Source organism: Electrophorus electricus, chromosome 18, assembly GCF_013358815.1.
Source record: "Electrophorus electricus isolate fEleEle1 chromosome 18, fEleEle1.pri, whole genome shotgun sequence".
Taxonomy (NCBI): domain Eukaryota; kingdom Metazoa; phylum Chordata; class Actinopteri; order Gymnotiformes; family Gymnotidae; genus Electrophorus; species Electrophorus electricus.
Genome location: NC_049552.1, coordinates 10,940,506 through 10,959,356, shown reverse-complemented (window position 1 = coordinate 10,959,356; position 18,851 = coordinate 10,940,506). Strand labels below are relative to the sequence as shown.

The window sequence follows — 18,851 nt, the reverse complement described above, 5'->3', positions numbered from 1 at the left end:
AGTTTAGGTGGAGTGGATATGCTAGATTTGGTTCTATGGGATAAAGAAAAAGACCATAGGTGCCTAAACTATATGGCGAAAAGTATGTGGACATCCCTCCTAATTATATAGTTCAGGTGTTTCAGACACACCCATTGCTAGGCTTTTAAATTTAGGTACAAAGTCATGCACTCAATAGAAAAACAGCAAAAGGGTTCTAACTAGAGTAGCTGCGCACAAACCTTATATCATTATTATAATAATAATAATTAGCATAACACCAAATGTTTGGTGGAGAACGGTCTGGGGCTGTTTTATAAGTTTTGGGTCAGACTCCTTAATTCTATTGAAGGGTAATGTTAACACCACAGCATATGACATTAGACAACTGTAGGCTTCCAACTTTGTGGCAACAATTTGGGAAAGGCCCTTGCCTGTTTCAAAGTGAGATCCACAAAGACATAGTTTGAAAAGTGTTGTGTGGAACAACTCCAGTAGCTTGCAGTCCTGACCTCAACCCTACTGAACACGTCTTCTTTTTTTAACTGAATGGGCACAAATTCCCACAGACACACTCGAAAAACGTTGTGGAAAGTCATCTCAAAAGAGTGGAGGCTGTTATAGCCACATAGGGTGGTGTTGGGGCAAATTCATATCAATGCCCATGCTTTTGGAATGGGTCATCAGACAAGCTCCTATTGGTGTGACACACAGATGCCCACATACTTTTGGCCACCTAGCGGATTTTGTCTTGGTCACAGTGTTACTTCTGTTCTTCTCTGCTCAACTGATGTGGTTTAATAGTTGCTTACTGCCATCATTATAACATGAAAAAAATGGTCAGTTAGCTTAGGTTTAATTAATATATAATAAGTTTGCTGCATAACTAATGAGCTTAGACTCAATAACTGACCCAAATATCTGCATGTTTTTTTGAGAAAGCAAGATTTTCATCATAAGAGGAGAACACATCTGCTTATCTATTGGAGAAACAGTGCTTCATGAAATACACTGAGAACCAATAAAATGATACACAACATCCACAGGTCTTTTAATAAAAACAGCAATCAAAATAGCTTTATTGGAAACTCATGGATGAGTCTGTAAACATGGACAAAAAGAGAGTTGAGGTACTAACCTGTTGCTTCGAAGCCTCCTTATGGTGTTTTACATATATGGAACATATAAGTATAGAACATATATGAGCACATGCATCAGCAATGATGTCAAAACACTGAGATGCGCGGCCCTGTAGCGTGGATCAGACACAAACGCACCTCGGCTCTCGCCCACATGCCCCTTGAAGGATGCAGCACAGCAGGCAGAAGTGCAGATCATAGCATACATGACCTGTGCATCATACAAATTCACTGGGTCTTTACTCTAAACCATTAATTCATTAGGTCATGAATCACCTATATTTTTTCATGTCACAGGAATCAACTTCATTATAGCATTTTTGTCCAATTATATTACCCAGGTCATAATTATAAACATATTTATTAGTTAAAGTACTCAGAAAAATGTAATAAGTCTATATACTCACTACCTACTTTATTAAAACTTCTCACCACCTTGCTCCTATAACTTACTTCCACTTTAGCTACATATATTGGATATTGTTCACTTGAAGAGTGTACATTTTCGGACTAAAGCAAAAATACATATATATATAGCTATGCACAATTTGTCAACATCTACATATCGTTTTGACCACAGCTGATTCGAACCGCATCAGCATTTTCAATACTGGCGCAAATATTTATTTCCTTTAGTTCAATTTTTTGTACTTTTATAGAATAGAATAAATTTAAATAATTTTTATTTGGGGATGCTGTTGCACTCTTTGGATTTGATCAAAGGTGGGGGTTATAGTGTACTCATTAACAGCAGCTACTGACTGCAGTGATACCAGTTACTTCCTCTGAACCAAGAGAAAAGTTGTACTACGTTAGGACATGCTGATCACATTTTAGCATGCAGATAAAAATAAGGTTTTAGATGAAAGCCAAAACTGTAACCACATCTACCGCTGTTTTACTTAGCTTTATATCTTTCATTTTAGGATACACTATAGTATCTTAGGGGAAATTCTGATATATTGACCTGAATGAGAAGCCCTTTAAAGACAGTCTGACGACTATTTCAGTTTTTAAGAGCTGATTAACAATGTGCACTGCTGATACTCAACGCTGCACCACAATCCCAAGTCATTAAATCCACTTAGAAAAGGGTTTCCCATTAGTCCTCCCTGTACACATTTCCTTGCCCAAACACACCTGATCCTGCTCATAACTTTATTAAGTTCCTCATGAGTTGAGTCAGGTCTGTTCAGGTAGGTGATAAACTTGAAATTGTGTAGGACAGTGGTTCATACCCATCTGCTCCAACACACCTGATTCCAGGCACCAATTAACCCTCAAGATAAGTCGCGTGTGCTGCAGAGGGCCGAAAACTAACGCAGGCAGTGTTGCTTGAAGCTCTCGAAGATTTGAGTTTGAGAAGCCCAGTTCACGGGGAGCTGCTCCGAGGACCATGGGACCATGGTCCATCAGGAGTGGACACGCTTGGTGCTAGGTTACATTTTTCCAGGGAACACAACCTCGTGGGGTCTAGCTTACGTCCAACTGTTTATCAAGCAGCTGTATCTCCTTTTCAAGCTTCTTCATCTTTAGCTGCCGGTACGCAATCTCCTGCTTGAGGTAGCGCTTGTACAGGGAGGTCACATCGTCCTCTCGCTGAAAAGACAGTACTCATGACTTACCGCAGCATGTTGTGGCGCCAAGGTGGGCATTAAAAAAAATGCTCTCACGGACAACTTGGCTGCCAATTGTTTTAATGAGAAGGTACCTCGCCATCAGCAGAGTGACATGGACCAGCCAGATCAGGTTCCTCTTGGCGTTCCTCACTTCCCTGAAGATGTGAATGAGTTTAGTCTATCATAATTCATAGGGAAACCACAGCAATAGCATAAAAACTTTAAAGAATTCAATTATACCTCTTGAGGATTCGAGCACACCACTATGTTCTTCTCGTCATGGTCTGAATCAGAGTGCTGGACCAAGAAGTAGCACATTATCTTGTTAAGTTCACAGTCTGCTTTTGTTTGACACTCAATATAAACAGAGAACAGCAGTGTTTCCTTACATCCGTGGGTTCTTCTGCGTTATCAAAAACCGTCACTTCTGGCAGTGGAAGAGTGCCTGAGCTTTCAGGCTCTGCAAAACATTTAAACATTGAAGATCTCTGATGGTTAGGATACATGCAACAGTGATTAACCTTTACTTTTGTGAAGGCCAAAAGCAATGAGATGAATCAGCTACCTGTGGAACTGGGGCTCCTAACGCTAATGCCAGCCTGCTCAGAAGAACTACCGTAAGTAATGCCATCTTTGCTGGGATGCCCTCTGATCTGCCACAGGCCCTGTTCTTCAGCACGGGTGAAACCGATCATGGCTAATCCCCCTCCAAGTCTCTGCTTTTGTGCCCTCTTCCTGTTTGCTAATAATCAGAGCACACGTTTCACATACACTGCTGTACATAGTACACCACAAAAAAGTAATGGAAACACCTACCACATTGAACAATGTTTTTGTATTTGACTTTGACCTGTTGCCATGTTCTTTTGACGTTACTGGGATTGGAGCTGAAAGTAAAAGGTAAATAAATATTAATGTAAACGTGACAAGTGTGAAATGTACATTATCTTATCTGCTATAACAACCAATTCACGTCTGCCTTTTTAATGACTGCAACAAGAAGAATACATAAATAATTAAATGCATCCATTTTAACTTTTCAATATTCAAGGTCAGAAGGCTGGGGATATTTCATGGAACAAGTTTCTCCGATATCCAGGTCTTTGTGGTTTAATTTATCCAGCTAACAAATAAATTCCGTTTCTTGACATGGGTCACGAAACGTTTTAACCAATTGCTGCTAGACAAAACATTGACTAATTAAGCATTGACTAATTTAGTTAAACAGATACTTAAAATATATTAAAATCCCAAATGAACTTACGCATTTAATCTCTCTGCTATTTTTTGCCACGCCTCCACTCTCGATTTGGCGGCTGCTGCCGTGTTGCATTTAGCCGTTATGATAGCCTTGTATTCCTCAAAAGTCTTCAAAATAACCTCTTGTTCAAACTGGCTAAAGAAAGCTGCCCTTTCTCTGGCCATCGCTGGAGATGATCATCGCTGAATTTCACCTCCTTTTGACTTTGGAAGCAGAAATCAACCATCCGGATTACTTGAGTCTGAATCGAGTTATCGAGACCTCCTCCTAGAAACGGAGACAAGATATATCTTGTTAAGTGTATTTGACTGAGTGCGACTCTGAATGTCTACACAAATATGTGCTCCGCTTTTTTAGCGACGGTATATCAGGCAGTGCGTTTTTAGTATTTACCAAATCTGAGCAACGTTAAATAGCCACATTACTCCCAATTGTTTATGCACTTACCCGGGGCGAATTGGGCAAAGGTGTCAAAGGACTAAGACCACGTGACGCGGAGCACTATTTCTCCTATTGGTTTATCCACGGTATGACATCATCACACCAACTGGGATTACTAGATTGAAAAATCTGGAGACTAGACGGACTCTTTCACCCAGGGACCGTTTTTTTTCGGTGCACTGAGTTTGCGCACGCACGCGCAGAAAGCCATGTCTGAAACGCATCCCATACCTTACAACAACCTCGTTTAGGTAAATGGACAGTGGTATTATTTGTTTATTATATCTGATAATAATTACCAGAAAAATATAGTAAATTATATGCCATCAAAGTTGCAATATAAAGGTTCAGTTTATTACCTTAGACAGTTTGGTTTTTGTCGTTAAACGGATAAAGATATGCTTTATTTGTAGACTATAAGTAAGTATTCTTTTATAGCTAGTAACTAGGCTGCGTTAATATGTCTCACTTTTAGCCCGGCTGTGTTATTCGGCAATGAGTAAACACGTCCTGTCCTCTCTTCGCCCTGCCTCTCCTACACCCCCCCCCCCCCCCCCCTACCCCCACTCCTCCCATCACCGCATCTGTCGCCAGCATCCCCTCTGTGATGGCGTGCGCGGACGCTGCTTCGTTAGTGACCGCGGCCTATCCTTCTCGCACAGTTAGCCAGCCAAACAACATGTTGGAAGTCCGCTGAAGGCAAAACGAAAGAAGAAAACCACATGATTTTGGATTATGAACTGTTCCTTTATCGGCCGGGTTTTACTATATCCCTCGTCGGTCTTCCTTCTCCCTTGATACAGTGGAATGAGAAACTGCAACCATGATGGAAGGTAAAAAGACTTGACTTCACCATCCCCATTCTTCTTTCCTAACCCTGAAAACCTTTGTTTTGGGAGGAGGTTTTTAAGTAACCACCTATTCACTCGTATAGAAATAACCTTTATTCCCTTGTATAAGGCACTGGTACCGGTATGCAGCTGGAGAGCGTTAGCTAGCATACTTTGCGGTGCACGCTTGATGTGCACCTATCCTTGGCGGAGATTATTGGTCTCACACGTTGTGTGGCAGATGACTAGTTTGTTTGCAATGTATTCTAATGTTTGTGCTGAAGACATCCCTTATACGTTCATTTTTCTCTTCAAGCGCCCAGAATAGAAAGCGCGACTTATCTACCCTGTAGGTTTTTGGCCCAGTCATTCCTTCAAGGACTGTTGTCTTCACAACAATTGTTTTCACTTTTTTTGAATATTATCCTTATTTACTAGATTTCAGTAAAACAGTAGGAATTTTCAAATCCTCGCACTTCAACTGCTCTTTTTGGGCTGGCGCACAATTCCTCCTGTCTGAAACCTTATACCAAACTGGTGCTCGTAGTGAGTATACAAGATATCTTAAGGTTCTGATAGTTTTATCACAATAGAGGAACAGAGCAAATTAGTTGGCAGTTTACCTGTTGTTGGTGTCAGTTTCAGACTTGTACTCATTATAAACTACTTTACAGTATTTAGAGTGAAAATTAACACACATTTGTTAATGAAGAAGGGAAAAAAACTTTGACGGCCACAATTCACAACTCTAACTCCATTTCTTTCTCAGGACTGAAAAAGCGTACCCGAAAGGCCTTCGGGTTACGCAAGAAAGAAAAGGACAGTGACTCCACGTGAGTGATATGGTCGCACCGCTAAATAAATAGGACTATTACTAATACTGAAACAACTGATTTTTGCAGATGAATGTACTCAGTATGTGAAAATCAGTACTGAGAAGACTGATTTTACTGGATGCGGTACATTTTTAGGGCACTTGAATTCATAGTACAAACCACACTTTGCGTGTTGTGGGTAGTCTGTTCACATCAACAATGCAACAATGTGCGGATACTCTAAAGTGTGTGGTTTTTAATGTAGACCTCAGGATACACCAGATTTTTTTTTTTTTTTTTTTTTTGCTCTATCCCAACTATTAGCACAACAGAGCACCTGAACCAGCCACTGAATACCTTGCACACGTGCACTGGGAGCTCATTTAATGCAAAACTATGAACCATGTAGTGGGTTCTGTGATCTGGGTTGCTCTAAAGAAACACTGCTCTAATTGATCAAGTAAAACTTATTTATACATCATATTATATAATAATGTGTTAAACAATGTACCATATACTGACAGTGCTTTTTATTATATTGTAGAGGATCACCAGACAAGGACAAATCCGTAAGTTTAGTATAGCACTCTCAAGATAACAAACTTCTCCATTAGACCTGTTTGAGACTGAACAATCCTGATTTATTTTGATCCAGTGTAAACACTAATGAACATGTTTTGCTTTCTGTAACTACCAGAAAAAAGCCAATGGAGCACCCAACGGTTTCTATGGTGATATAGACTGGGATCGATATGTAAGCACAACTCTTTGAACTTCAGTTTGACATAACTCAGTTGTTTGTGTGTGTGTGTGTGTGTGTGTTAGGCTCTATGGATTCTAACCTCTCAAGCATGTGGTCAGCTACCTCTATTAGATTTCTGAAGGACAATCTGACAGATTTTGGATTTGCTGAAATCACATTGAGTAAGGCTTTCTAAATCAGCAAAATGACCCCAGAAGATGTACTTAGCCTTGAGCACATCCACATACTGTATAACCTTGCTGTGGTTTCACATCATCCTCAAACACACAGCAGCCAAAAGGAAAAGCAGTCGCACTCTGCTTTTCTTAGTCGACTGTGAAGCTGTCATTTTAAGATATATTTAATATTTAAGTATTTGAATCATTCCCCTTATCCAAATGCTAGTACCCTGATATGGGAGAACCATGGGGAAAATGTAATGAATGTTTGTAAATAAATAAATAAATAAATAATTTCCATATGGGATGGAATAGATTTATCCTGCCTAGCCCGGGACCTTCTCTCCTGTGTTCCAGAACTCACCGGATGTGGATGATGAGGGATACAGCATTAGGCCTGGAGACCAAGGAGGAAATATCCTTTTTAAGTGCAGAAGCTCAATACTCAGCCAGTTAATTAAAGCGGAATACACGGAACATTTTCATGTTCTCAGAACTGTCAAACCACCTGTTATGTGAAGTGGTGCTGTACAGGTTGTCAGGGTAGAGATAGTCATTCAATGGAAATCATGTCTTTATGGCTTCCTATGCTGTATGAATTTGAACAGCCTGTGCAGATGTCATTCTTGTATAATGAACCCTTTTTGTACTGTGTTAATTGGTTTGTCAATTATACAATACCTCCTCAAGCTCTCTGGGAGTTTTTCCTTGCCACTGTTGGCTTTGGTTTGCTCTTTGGGGGCCTGGACCCAGATTCTTTGTCAAGCAGTCTGCAATCTGTTAGAAAGGCATGATGTAAAAAGCATTATACGCAAAAACTGAATTGCGTGGAATTGATCAAGTTGAGATCACTTATGTAAATGTGACACTGCACTCAGGCATATATGCCTCGGGTCAACAAGTCCTGGTGTTAATTGGTCTCCAAGGTCCAGTTACACTCTAAGGTGAGCGTTTCTCACTTCATGCCTGGAGGAACACAGCACACATTGACAGTAGTCTCCTGCTGTCCTTGTTTGACTATGAAGGAAATATGCAAGCACTGACATGACCCATTATTCAAGTTCTCTGCCATGTTACTGCTTTAAAATACTTTGCCTAACTGGTCAGTGTCCATGGCTTGAATCAAGCATGTGACAGCAGGCAAAAATCCAGAAACCTGCAGATTTCAGGAACACTCTCTGAGGCCTTCTTCCTTAACCACGGACCACCCACCCTGAAACCGAAGGCCTACTTCTCGTCCAGCGAGTCGGAAGGCGAGGACGAGCCAGGAAAGAAGTTTAAGATTAAGATTAAGCCGCTGGCGCCTGACAACGGCACTGTGTCCACCATGGATGAACTGAAAGCCTCCGTGGGCACCCTGGCCATCTCGCCCTCACCCCTGGTAAGGCTGGCAGGAGTCTCTCTCTGTCTTTTATATTCTTGTAACAATTATTTTTTTCGAACCTATCAGTGAAGTCCATGCTGCTGGTAACGTACATGAACTGTACAAAGTGGGCGGGGATTAGGAGGGTTTTATGGGCCAGTGTTTTGGTACTCTTATGTGATAGTACTTTTTGCTTTCTCCTTTTTTTCACTTGCGACAGAGGAGAAGCCCGGTGAGTGGGTTGGTTTGCGACCAGAGCCATGTTGTTTGTGACTTTAAAGTTCCATTTTTCTGCCATGTTTGTTTTTATATGTGCAGTTGATTTCAGAGAAGCATGGTTGTGTGTGTGTTTTTGTGTGTGTGTGTGTGTGTGTGTGTGTGTGTGTGTGTGTTTTCACTGACAAACACATTTTGGAAGAGTTTGTGCCAGGCTGCGTGTATGTTGGAGGTGATGTTTGCTTTTGCCTTTAGCAACTCTGTTGGGCAACACCTGTTCCTGTGAACACCTGTAACCTGTCTATTATATTAAATGTAAGGTTTATTAAATTAGTTGGAAAATCAGAAGTATAAAATAAGAATTTTAAAAAAAAAATAATGAGTGTCCTTCTGCATTACATAAGAAATTCACAGGAAGATCAAGATTCCCTGTTATTTGCACTATAACAGTATAATAGATTGTATAATCAGTATAATAGCTTGGCTTACAAGGTGAGAGAGAGCAGAGCCAGCTGAAGTACATACTGATTTAGTAATAGATCCTTAATATTGCTTTTTTAACTACTGTTTAAGGATATGGACAATATGCCACAATTCTTTCCCATTGCTATATGCTTATACATGAATGAAATTAAGGGGGTTTATGGTGGGGCTTTGGTCCTTAAAGCAACTAGTTGCACATGTAAATGACTGTAGTCCTGATCATGATCACGGAGCAATCTCACTTGTTCATTTAACTCATTTGTCACCTGCTCTCTGACCAGGTCTCTTCTTTCTTCCCTTTTGCTGGTTACAGAGGCGCAGTCCGGTAAGTTGGTGTTTTGCAGTTAAGAGTTGAGGGGACAAACAGAGTATCTGTGTCTCTCATATGCTATAAGGTTTTATGTGAAGAAGCTTGCAGCTGGATGGCACTGTTTTAAAGAATCACTTAAAGGACATACTGCTTTATAATGTTTTGTATTAAAAAAGGATTTGGAAAGTCTATAGCATATAATTGGAGCATTAATTTTTTTTACTTATCAAAGGTCAAAAATTTAATTGAATCTTGACTTGAAGAATTATCTTACCTGAAAATGAGTTTATTGTTCAGCTCTGCTACATGGTGCATAACTATCTTAATTATCTCACACTTGTCTTTTACCTACTCCTCTATTCTTCTTCACAGTGCCCACTGAAACGAAACCTGTCGAGTAAGTTTTTTGCTCAGAGATGTGTATGTGTGGAGCCTATAATTTAGTTGTAGTAAGCTGCCTGTTTGGTATAAGTACAGCAAAATTTTAAGGTTACTCCTCGACCTGTTACTCCTCGTTGTCATACTATCTATGTTCAGACTACATTTAACTTTGTCTCTCTTGATCTCTAGGCGATGAGATCGCCAGACCTAGACGTTCCACTCCGACGCCCATTGCAGCCCCAGGGCCTGGTCCCGACACGCCCAGGTTAGCCTGCCATTTGGTAGCATGCAATACAGCTGTAGACATATTATAGACTCTCAGGTTAGCCTGAATCTTGCTAGCATAACCCATAAGATTTGTGCACTTCTGAGACGGCAAGGAAATCTATTCACGAACAGGTTATGTTGGTAGGATTAGAGTTCAGCCCTTCATCTCACATCATCTCCTCTTTGTCTCACTTGATGTTCTTTTCCTTAGTAAAAGGTTACCAGACAATGCCACGGCTTTCTTTGGCTCACCATTTGAGACGGAGTTTGAAGTACGCAATTCAGAAGGTAAAATACAACAACCTAGATTAAGCCCTGCATAAAGATAATTACACAAAGATTACAAAATGATAACAACATGCATAAAATATTCAATAATTAACAAGTACGCTACTAAGTCAGCATGCTGCATATCCAAGACAAACCCAATATAGGACCATTTTCTATCTCTGCAATTGGATATAATTTGCAGACAAAACCAGAATTATTCATAGATAAGAAATGTACTGTGTAATTTACCCAGTGTAAATGGGTAAATTATACAGTAAATGTATCTGCTAGAACCTCTGACAGTGTATTAAGATATTGAATTGTCTTGGTAAATATTTAAAAGTCTCATAGTCCACTCACTATGTCCTCTCCCTACATTTAGTTTTCATAGTGGAGCCAGAGCTATGGCGTCAGTCGACTCTACGTGCCACTTCCCCTTTGAACAGAATGTTCCCCTCGGGAGGTAACACGCCACTGATCGAGCATTCTCATAGCACTCGTGTCTAGGTTATGAAGGTGGCCATGTTGTCTGATAACGAACCTGTTCCTACAGCTCCACCTCCTCTTCCTCCAAAGAACTTTGCTGCCACTCTACCCTGCTATAGCACGAGCTCACTGGAATCTTCTGGTCAGTTCTGCTGATTTTGTAATTCCATAGTAACAGTGTACTATGAAAAAAAAGAAATAAGGAATAAGTATATGGGTTTCTGGAAACTGTTTGGCTCCCACCAATCCCCAAGTCCCTTTATACCTCACTATCAGCCAATCATAGCTAAGGTGGGAAGCATGTTCAGATGTTCCTGATTCAGAGAGTGACCTTTCCAAACTTCACCCTCCCCAACATTCAGAAGTGCTTGTCCACCTTTTTGGCTGGTTTGGAAGCCTGTTTCCGAAGGAGCTGTCATATTCTCATTCAGTGAGCATGGTGGGTCTCTTCCCACATACACCAAGCTCTGGGTTTCATCAACCTTGGTTGTGCTGAATTTATAAAAGATGTGTTTTGTTGGTCATGAGTAATTTGCAGGGAGCCACAGTCTTTTGCCATCTTGAGATTCTCACAAGTTGCATTTTTTGTGGTTCCTTGTCAGGCCTTCTGGACAAACCTGATTTAATTCCCCAAGATATTGTTTTAATATCCAGGATATTGGGGAGTTTGTCATATACTGCATGTATTATTACATACATATTGTGTTATGAATGTTTTATGAGGTTCTTAAGGTTCTTATAGTGTCCTTAAAAGAGGGATCCTAAAAATAAGTGTTGCTGTCCTTGGTCATGAGGTTCTTGGTTCATTCTGAATGGGCAGAAAAAGTGTTTGCCCTATAATCGTGGGTTTGAGCTCCAGTAATGCCACTGCCATATATGGCTCAGAGTCCAAGAGAGCAAAACTGGTGCTGCTCTCTGGGTGGTAGGGAGGGATTTCCTCAGTCCCTTGTCAGTCACGGTGACCCCAGTCGTGGACATCTGTGTGCTTACGCTTTCCTCTGATGCGTTCAGCTGCCTTGTGTTGCAGCAGGGGGCAGCAAATAAGAGAGATGTGGTGCTTGGCTTCACATCTCGGAGGAAGCGTATGCTCGCTGTACACACCACAGTTGGTAGTGAGTAGTCAGTAGTGGGTTGGAATTGGTAGTGAACAAGTCTGACTGCCACTTATTTCATGTCTGTGCTTATACCCCTTTGGACAGGTTATTACAGTGTTGTTCCCAGTGTGAGAGGGGAGGGATCAGCCTCTGCCTGTCAGGACGTTCTGTTATCGGACACTGTAGGGGTGTCAGCTATGCATGACTTGGACAATGTCTTTGGCCCTGCCGATACCCCCAAGTCTGGAACAGAGATAATACAGTCCAGCTGGGTCAGTTTCAACGATGGGCCTGATTCCAGGCCACCACCACCTGATGAGCCTGCCCCCTCCCCACCTTTTTCATTGTCCCCTGTAGACTCGCCCTCCCCCTCACCCCTTAACCTCCCACCTCCGGACTCATCCCCTCCCCCGCTACACTCCATCCCCCCACCTGACTCTCCTCCACCCCCTCCTCCCTCCACTTCCCCACCCCCAGACTTGCCCAGCAAACAGTCAACTGAGGACCAAGGCCTGCCTCCACCTTCTACCTTTCAGCTTCTAGAGCCCATGCTTTCCCCCAGTACCCCTCAAACCCCCACAAGCCCTGGTCTGCCCCCACTTCCCATTGAGCGGTCTCCACATGGCCCCATTCCACCTCCTCTGACCCTACGAGATGAGGCGAACCCCAGGAGAACCCCAGACTCTGTTGGACTGAGAGAAGAACTCTTCACATACTCTTTTTCACCCAAAGAGGTAGGCCCAGGAGGCCTACGGGGCACCCCACCCCCACTGCCCTACAGGAGTATGATGGCCTCGCCCGGTCCTGGCAGTGGTGAGAGTGCTTCCTGATTCAAGTCAGTCATAAACATAGTCATCAATAAATCTTCTTTTAGGCCCACTTACCAGCAGGTGGAGCAGTTTCTTCAAACTTGTAACACACACCACCAATACTGATAAATAGTCCACATCTAAACAAATATGTATTGATTGTCATTTAGCACTATTAATACATTAATTTATGGAAACTGAATAAGGATATGATTTTTGACATCTTGGGGAAGGTAACTGGTTTGGGTTCTTCTCAGGGCCTTCATCACCTGCTCGCCCTGCCACGCCTCTGTCAGCAGGCAGTCCAATACCACCGCTGCCACCTCGCCCGTCCTCGCGACCTAAACTCCCACCCTGCAAACCCAACGTGAGTGACCTGGTACCTCACCCCTGGTTCTTCACACTATCTTAAAAGTTTTAAAAGAAGCATTATGAAAGGAACAAAGAGCTCCACATTCTATAATGTCGTGCCCAAATTTCATTCATTTCATTGTTATGCATCAACAAGGTCGCAAGTTTAATGTTTAAAAATGAATTTGGCTGGCTATATACACACACACACACACACACACACACACACACACACACAAACACATACCTCATACATACCTTAGAAACACTGAGTGGATCGATTATTTTTGGTTTTCTGAGACAGCATTGTTTGAGGGCATTGGGTTGAACTGTTACTCTAGTGTGGCGCTCGTTTGCAGGCTCGGCCCTTCAGCCCCCCCATCCACTCATGGAGTCCTCCGCCGTTTGCTCCTCTGGCCCGAGCAGAGAGCAGCTCTTCCATCTCCTCGGTGACCTCACTGAGTGCTGCCTCAACACCGACGCTGGGCCGGGACCTTAACCTGTCCATCACGGGTGAGCCGCTGGTCACCTGCTCCTGGGACAGCTGGCAATAATGCAGGGATGTCCATCCAGAGGACTGGAGTGCCACAGCATTGCAGAGTTTAGGGTTTATCCTCTAATACACTCAGATCAACTTACCAAGGACTTGGCAATCATATGACCTGATGAAATGGGTGTTGCAAATTGGGGTAGTGTAACACAGCAGCAGGTAGGGCTGGATGCAAGTGCGTAGTCAAAAGTCCTTTATTTTAGCAATAGGCAAAAACATAATCCTCAGACATGATACTGAAAAACTAAAGAAAGAAACAAAACCTAATGTAGAAAAAAAAACAGGAAGGGAAACAAGGAACACAGGCATGAAGCCAAACCATGGGTAAATAAACAGGCAAAGTGAGAAACACAAGCACAGTGTCAGGTAAGTCTACGACACAATGGCATACATTCAAATACAGACAAAAGAGACACAGGAACAAGGGGTGTAAATACAAAGACCAATGAACACTAAGGAGACATGGGTGTGAACACCTATGAACACTAATTTTCACAGGAGCAAACCAAAAATGAAACTAAGACAAACTCAAAACACAAGGTACATGGAAAGCATCGCCATGGGAACCACAATGCCAGAGAAGGGGCAACCATGATGGGTAGAATGCTAAATAGTGAAGGGCTATGTCCCTCCTGGTCTTAAGGCTGACATCCTGCACTAAGGCCAATCTAAACAGAAGACCTTCACTTTTGACTGAAAGTTGATCTATGTGAAGTGCTGGGACTTTAGATGTGCAATAATAATTGACCCCATTGCCAATACACTGCATACAAGCAATCCAGGGTACTCAATACCTGGTACATTTTTCCTGGGAGCCGTGGTAATGTCGAGTGCACAGGAATCACTAGGCATTGGATTGGCAAACACCAGACTATTGTAGTCATAGGAGAATGGGATCTAGGCCTGTGTGCGTGACTGCGGATGTGCTGTTGTGCGTGTTTCAGCCTCCTCCCGAGGACCAAGTCCACTAACCATGGGACACCAGGACACACTGCCTGTGGCAGCCGCCTTCACCGAGACCATCAGCGCCTACTTCAAGGGAGCTGACCCCAGCAAGTAGGCACCACACAGCACAGACCCAGACCAGCATGCTAACTTTACTGACACATGAGATGTAATTGAGTGGTTTGACAATTACTTGTACTTGAGTGGTTTGACAATTTCCCGTGACTGTGTCTCTAAGGCTTTACCTGCACTCCTGTCTGTCACAGGTGTGTGGTGAAGATAACCGGCGAGATGGTGTTGTCCTTCCCAGCAGGCATCACCAGACACTTTTCCAACCAGGCCAGCCCACCTGTCCTTACCTTCTCCATCAGCCGCTATAGCCGTCTGGAGCAGGTGCTCCCCAACCCTCAACTTCTCTGCTGGTAAAATAAAAACTAACAAACAACAAAAAAAAAGCCCTTAGTGCTTTCATTTACTGTAGAAATGTACTGAAGTAAAATTCAGTGCCATGGGATGTCAGAGCACATGGCCAGAGGGAGTGTTCACAGTGAGACTTGTGTCTTGTGTGCAGTGACACCCTGGCAACCATCTCTGACTGTAAGGAGTTTTGGGTGAACATGCCCAACCTGATGTCACATCTGAAGAAGGTTGCAGACCAAAGGCCTCAGGCTACATACTACAATGTGGACATGCTGAAGTATCAGGTGAGTTGAGCCTTAAGTGCAGCCAGAAATTTCTAAATTTCTACCCAGCCTCTGCTGGGTAACTTTTGACTTTGTACTCAGACATCATTCATGTGTAACAAAGATCTAGGATTTACAGTTAATTGGTCACTGTATTAGCTGCCAGGTGGGCACTAGTCCTGGCCTGTTGTCTTTGTGTCAACCGTGTAATGCGGTCGTGTGGTGCTTGACACTTTGAGCGTGCTTCCCTGGCCAGGTGTCCACACAGGGCATCCAGTCCACTCCGCTGAACCTGGCTGTGAGCTGGCGTGGCGATGCCAACAGCACCGACCTCAGGATAGACTACAAGTATAACACGGAGGCTATGACCACCCCCACACCCCTCACCAACATCCATTTCATGGCACCCGTGGGCGGCGGCGTGACCAAAGTTCAGGCCATGTTACCTCCAGCCATCTGGTGAGGGCACATCATCAATAAATATGTTTGTTTATTAATAATTCTGTAGTGGAAAACTCTTTATTTACATTTAGATTAATTCACCAGCTCACTGTTATAAGAATTTCAAAGTTAAATGACTACTTTTAAATGACTACTTTTAAATGACGTGGCATTGGCAGCTGGACTGCTGTGTGTGAATTTGGTATGACCAATCAGTGCTGATTTTTTCCCTTCACACACAAACAAATGTGTCCTTTCACTCATTTTTACTCACTACTCATTAAAGAATTCCAGAAATTCCAGCAGAAATGGATGTGTCTTTTGTACTTTTCAAAATTCTGTATCCCACTTCCTTTTAGCTGTTGCCTATTGGTTGTTTCAGCTGGATGATAATAGTTGTTTGTTCCTCAGCAAACAAAAATAAACTTTGAGGTTTTTCTCTACTGATGTGCGAAAAACTTAGAACAATAATAAACAATTTGTCATAAATTAAATGTGACTGTAGTTTTTTACATTTTATTGTTGCATTGTGTGTTAAGGAACCCGGAAACACACAAGATACTGTGGAAGATACCTGAGCTCTCACAAAAATCTGAAAATGGAGGTAACAAAAATAATTTCCTTGCTTATTTATAAATGTTTTATTTTTTATTTCTGTTTTCTGTGCACAATGAGTACTGAAATGAGTCCTTATTTGAATTACATAAGACCTACTTTTGATTGAAAACTGTTTAAAGTTGCTACCAATGTTCAAGCAAATGTCATTTTAAAACAGTTTATCAATCAATATAAACACTTTCAGATTTTATATTTGTAGTATTTTATAATTAACTATTTTGGGGATTTGGGGATTATTACAGAACACTTGAAGTAATCCTGATATTAACCTGATGCCAGCATTCACGCAATGTATTGCAAGAATACAACATTTCTCAGGAAGGAAATATTTCTCAGTTTTCATTCTGTATGGTTTCAAAATGGAGACATGTCACCTCCAGAGGACGAAAGCAGCAAGGGGTGCATTGATGTGTATGTGGTGTGTCAAGTATAAACTCCTTTTGAGTTCTCTCTCTCCTTGTCCCTCTCTCTCTTTCTCTATCTCTCTCTCTCTCCTTCTATCTCTTTTTCTCTCTCTCTCCCTCTCCCTCCCTATGTTCTCAGGAGTCGGGGCACTTCTGGGCCGCTTCCAGCTAGCAGAAGGCCCCACCAACCCAGCTCAGCTGACTGTGCAGTTCACCAGTGAAGGCACCACACTCTCTGGCTGCGACTTCCAGCTGGTGGGAGCAGGCTACAGACTTTCCCTTGTGAAGAAAAGGTTCTCTGCGGGTATGTTTGCTTAAGTCTATGTTTAAAGAATCACATTTTTTAAATCAAGGGAAAAAATACACTTTGTCTTGTCCAATATCCTCTGGCTTCCGGTTTTATTTTGTCTGCCTTATTCTCATGCAGATTTTCTCTTTTTTCTCTCCTTTTCTTCCCTTCCTCATTGTAACAGGTAAATATTTGGCAGACAACTGATGTTGCTGTTGTAACGACAGCCATAACAACTTTTGAACTGAACTGAGGTGGGGGAATGAGGGTGCTTTCAAGTTTGCCACTAAAAGTGACTTTTAAAAACATTTTTAATCTTTGAAGAATAACAACCGCAACAAACACCCCCGAGATTCCTTAATCTGGAATTTCTTTGGCATAGAATATCATCAGTGTGTGTGTTTGTATATGTGGGTAGTGCGTGCATGCACGCTGGTGTGCGAGTGTATGTGTGTGCGCCTGTGTGTGTGTTTGGGTAGTAGCAAAATATGTGTATACAGTAAATTTCAGGATAAATGCAATACAGCAAATTTTTGCTGGGTTTATGCAAGAAGGCAGAGTTTCCTCTTTAAATTCAATGCACCTCCTCTCTGCCCATGATTCTACGTGTGTGGTTGTACACACTCAGCAATGTTCTATACTATTAATCCCAGGGTTCACTTAGCAAATTAACAATAGCAGTGGTGAGGCCATATATGTATATATATATATATATATATATATATATATATATATATATATATATATATATATATATATATAAATTTATGCATTTGGAATATATTTGGGTCCTACTCCCCATCCCCCCCAACCCACCCTACTATAAAACTGCATAAGACATAGTCTCATGGAAAGCTGCTCCTGAGTTTGAAGTAATTTATCCTGTGTGAGGGAAAGGCAAGGAACAGTGATGATTTGCCTTGCAGGGACATTGTTCATTGGCCAAAGACCTGAATGCCTCGGTGCCCAAGCAGTTGACAACACAGTGCTCAGATCTCATAGGCCAGCTGGACTTAAGGAACCTATACTTTTGAATAAATATAGCCACGACTTCTACAAATGAACAGGAAACATAAGAAAACAAAAACAATAAAATTGTTACAACTTTTTAAAGGACTGCTTGTACTCAAAAAGAAGAAGGAAAATCTAGGAATCTTTGACCCATTGTCTTTGTTTGGTAACAGTATCAGATTTGTTATGTATTCATTTTGACATTGTTGTAGGTTGTTCTCAGATATTGTTGAGTTCAGCTTGTATGTCGAAGGACAGAGTGTTCATTTGGTTAGACTGTATGGTTACTAAGGTAGATATGACAATACATAGCTAAATGTTGATATGCATAGTTACAACCCCAGAATTAATTTTTCATGCAAAAAACAATGCCTGTTCAATTTCTTATTGCATCTTAAAACAAATGCTAATAATTTGATTACCATATCTGGATAAGAAGACACTGAAATTGAGTCAATAATGAAACATCCCTGAAGCTTACACTCACTGTATAAACCCTTTTCCATTTGGTTTTCCACAATGTGGATTTTTTTTCTTGTAGCAATATTAAAAATTATGTATAAATGTAACATAAGAATTGTTATATGTATATCCGAAAGGATATAGACCTTATATGTATCATAAGACTTTTTTAATGTTAAATTTTCATTGTAAGTCTTCAAATTAATGACAGCACTTTATTTTTGTTTATTTGTTTCTTGTCAAAAACTGTATTTTATCATTTGACACATTATATATTTTAGCCATTTAAATGGAAAGTCCAAAGCACTTTCCAACCTCCACTGGCTAGTACTGTATAATACTATGGCTATATGCTATATTTTACGCATATTTTACTTGTTGTTTCTCAAGTATTTTGGAAATTAAGAAATTGG

General features: G+C 41.5%; 2 protein-coding genes across 6 annotated transcripts; one reads left to right on the top strand and one right to left on the bottom strand.

Moving 5' to 3' along the window:
- Positions 1–1,046: 1,046 nt before the first annotated feature.
- Positions 1,047–4,466, bottom strand: si:ch211-107p11.3 (myb/SANT-like DNA-binding domain-containing protein 3). 4 transcript variants are annotated; one of them, XM_035536301.1, is made up of 8 exons: positions 4,446–4,466; positions 4,002–4,265; positions 3,554–3,624; positions 3,303–3,479; positions 3,127–3,197; positions 2,978–3,034; positions 2,830–2,892; positions 1,047–2,717 (listed from the first exon to the last, which is right to left on the bottom strand). In XM_035536301.1, the coding sequence occupies exons 2-8, from the start codon at positions 4,160–4,162 to the stop codon at positions 2,592–2,594; spliced, it is 726 nt and encodes a 241-aa protein (XP_035392194.1). In that variant the 5' UTR covers positions 4,163–4,265; positions 4,446–4,466; the 3' UTR covers positions 1,047–2,591. The 4 variants fall into 4 exon arrangements, with proteins under 4 accessions (XP_035392194.1, XP_035392197.1, XP_035392196.1 ...); XM_035536304.1 differs by having other exon boundaries at positions 3,354–3,479; XM_035536303.1 differs by having other exon boundaries at positions 3,557–3,624.
- A 560-nt stretch (positions 4,467–5,026) lies between these two features.
- sgip1b (SH3GL interacting endocytic adaptor 1b) lies at positions 5,027–17,649 on the top strand. 2 transcript variants are annotated; one of them, XM_026998343.2, is made up of 23 exons: positions 5,027–5,272; positions 6,039–6,102; positions 6,629–6,653; positions 6,782–6,838; positions 7,363–7,420; positions 8,214–8,386; positions 8,589–8,600; positions 9,381–9,392; positions 9,750–9,774; positions 9,948–10,023; positions 10,237–10,313; positions 10,678–10,758; positions 10,849–10,923; positions 11,981–12,688; positions 12,942–13,051; positions 13,395–13,548; positions 14,530–14,641; positions 14,797–14,952; positions 15,102–15,234; positions 15,470–15,672; positions 16,194–16,258; positions 16,816–16,980; positions 17,150–17,649. In XM_026998343.2, exons 1-23 carry the CDS (start codon positions 5,263–5,265, stop codon positions 17,170–17,172), a joined length of 2,574 nt encoding a protein of 857 aa, XP_026854144.2. In that variant the 5' UTR covers positions 5,027–5,262; the 3' UTR covers positions 17,173–17,649. The 2 variants fall into 2 exon arrangements, with proteins under 2 accessions (XP_026854144.2, XP_026854143.2); XM_026998342.2 differs by having other exon boundaries at positions 7,336–7,420.
- The last annotated feature ends 1,202 nt before the right edge of the window (positions 17,650–18,851 follow it).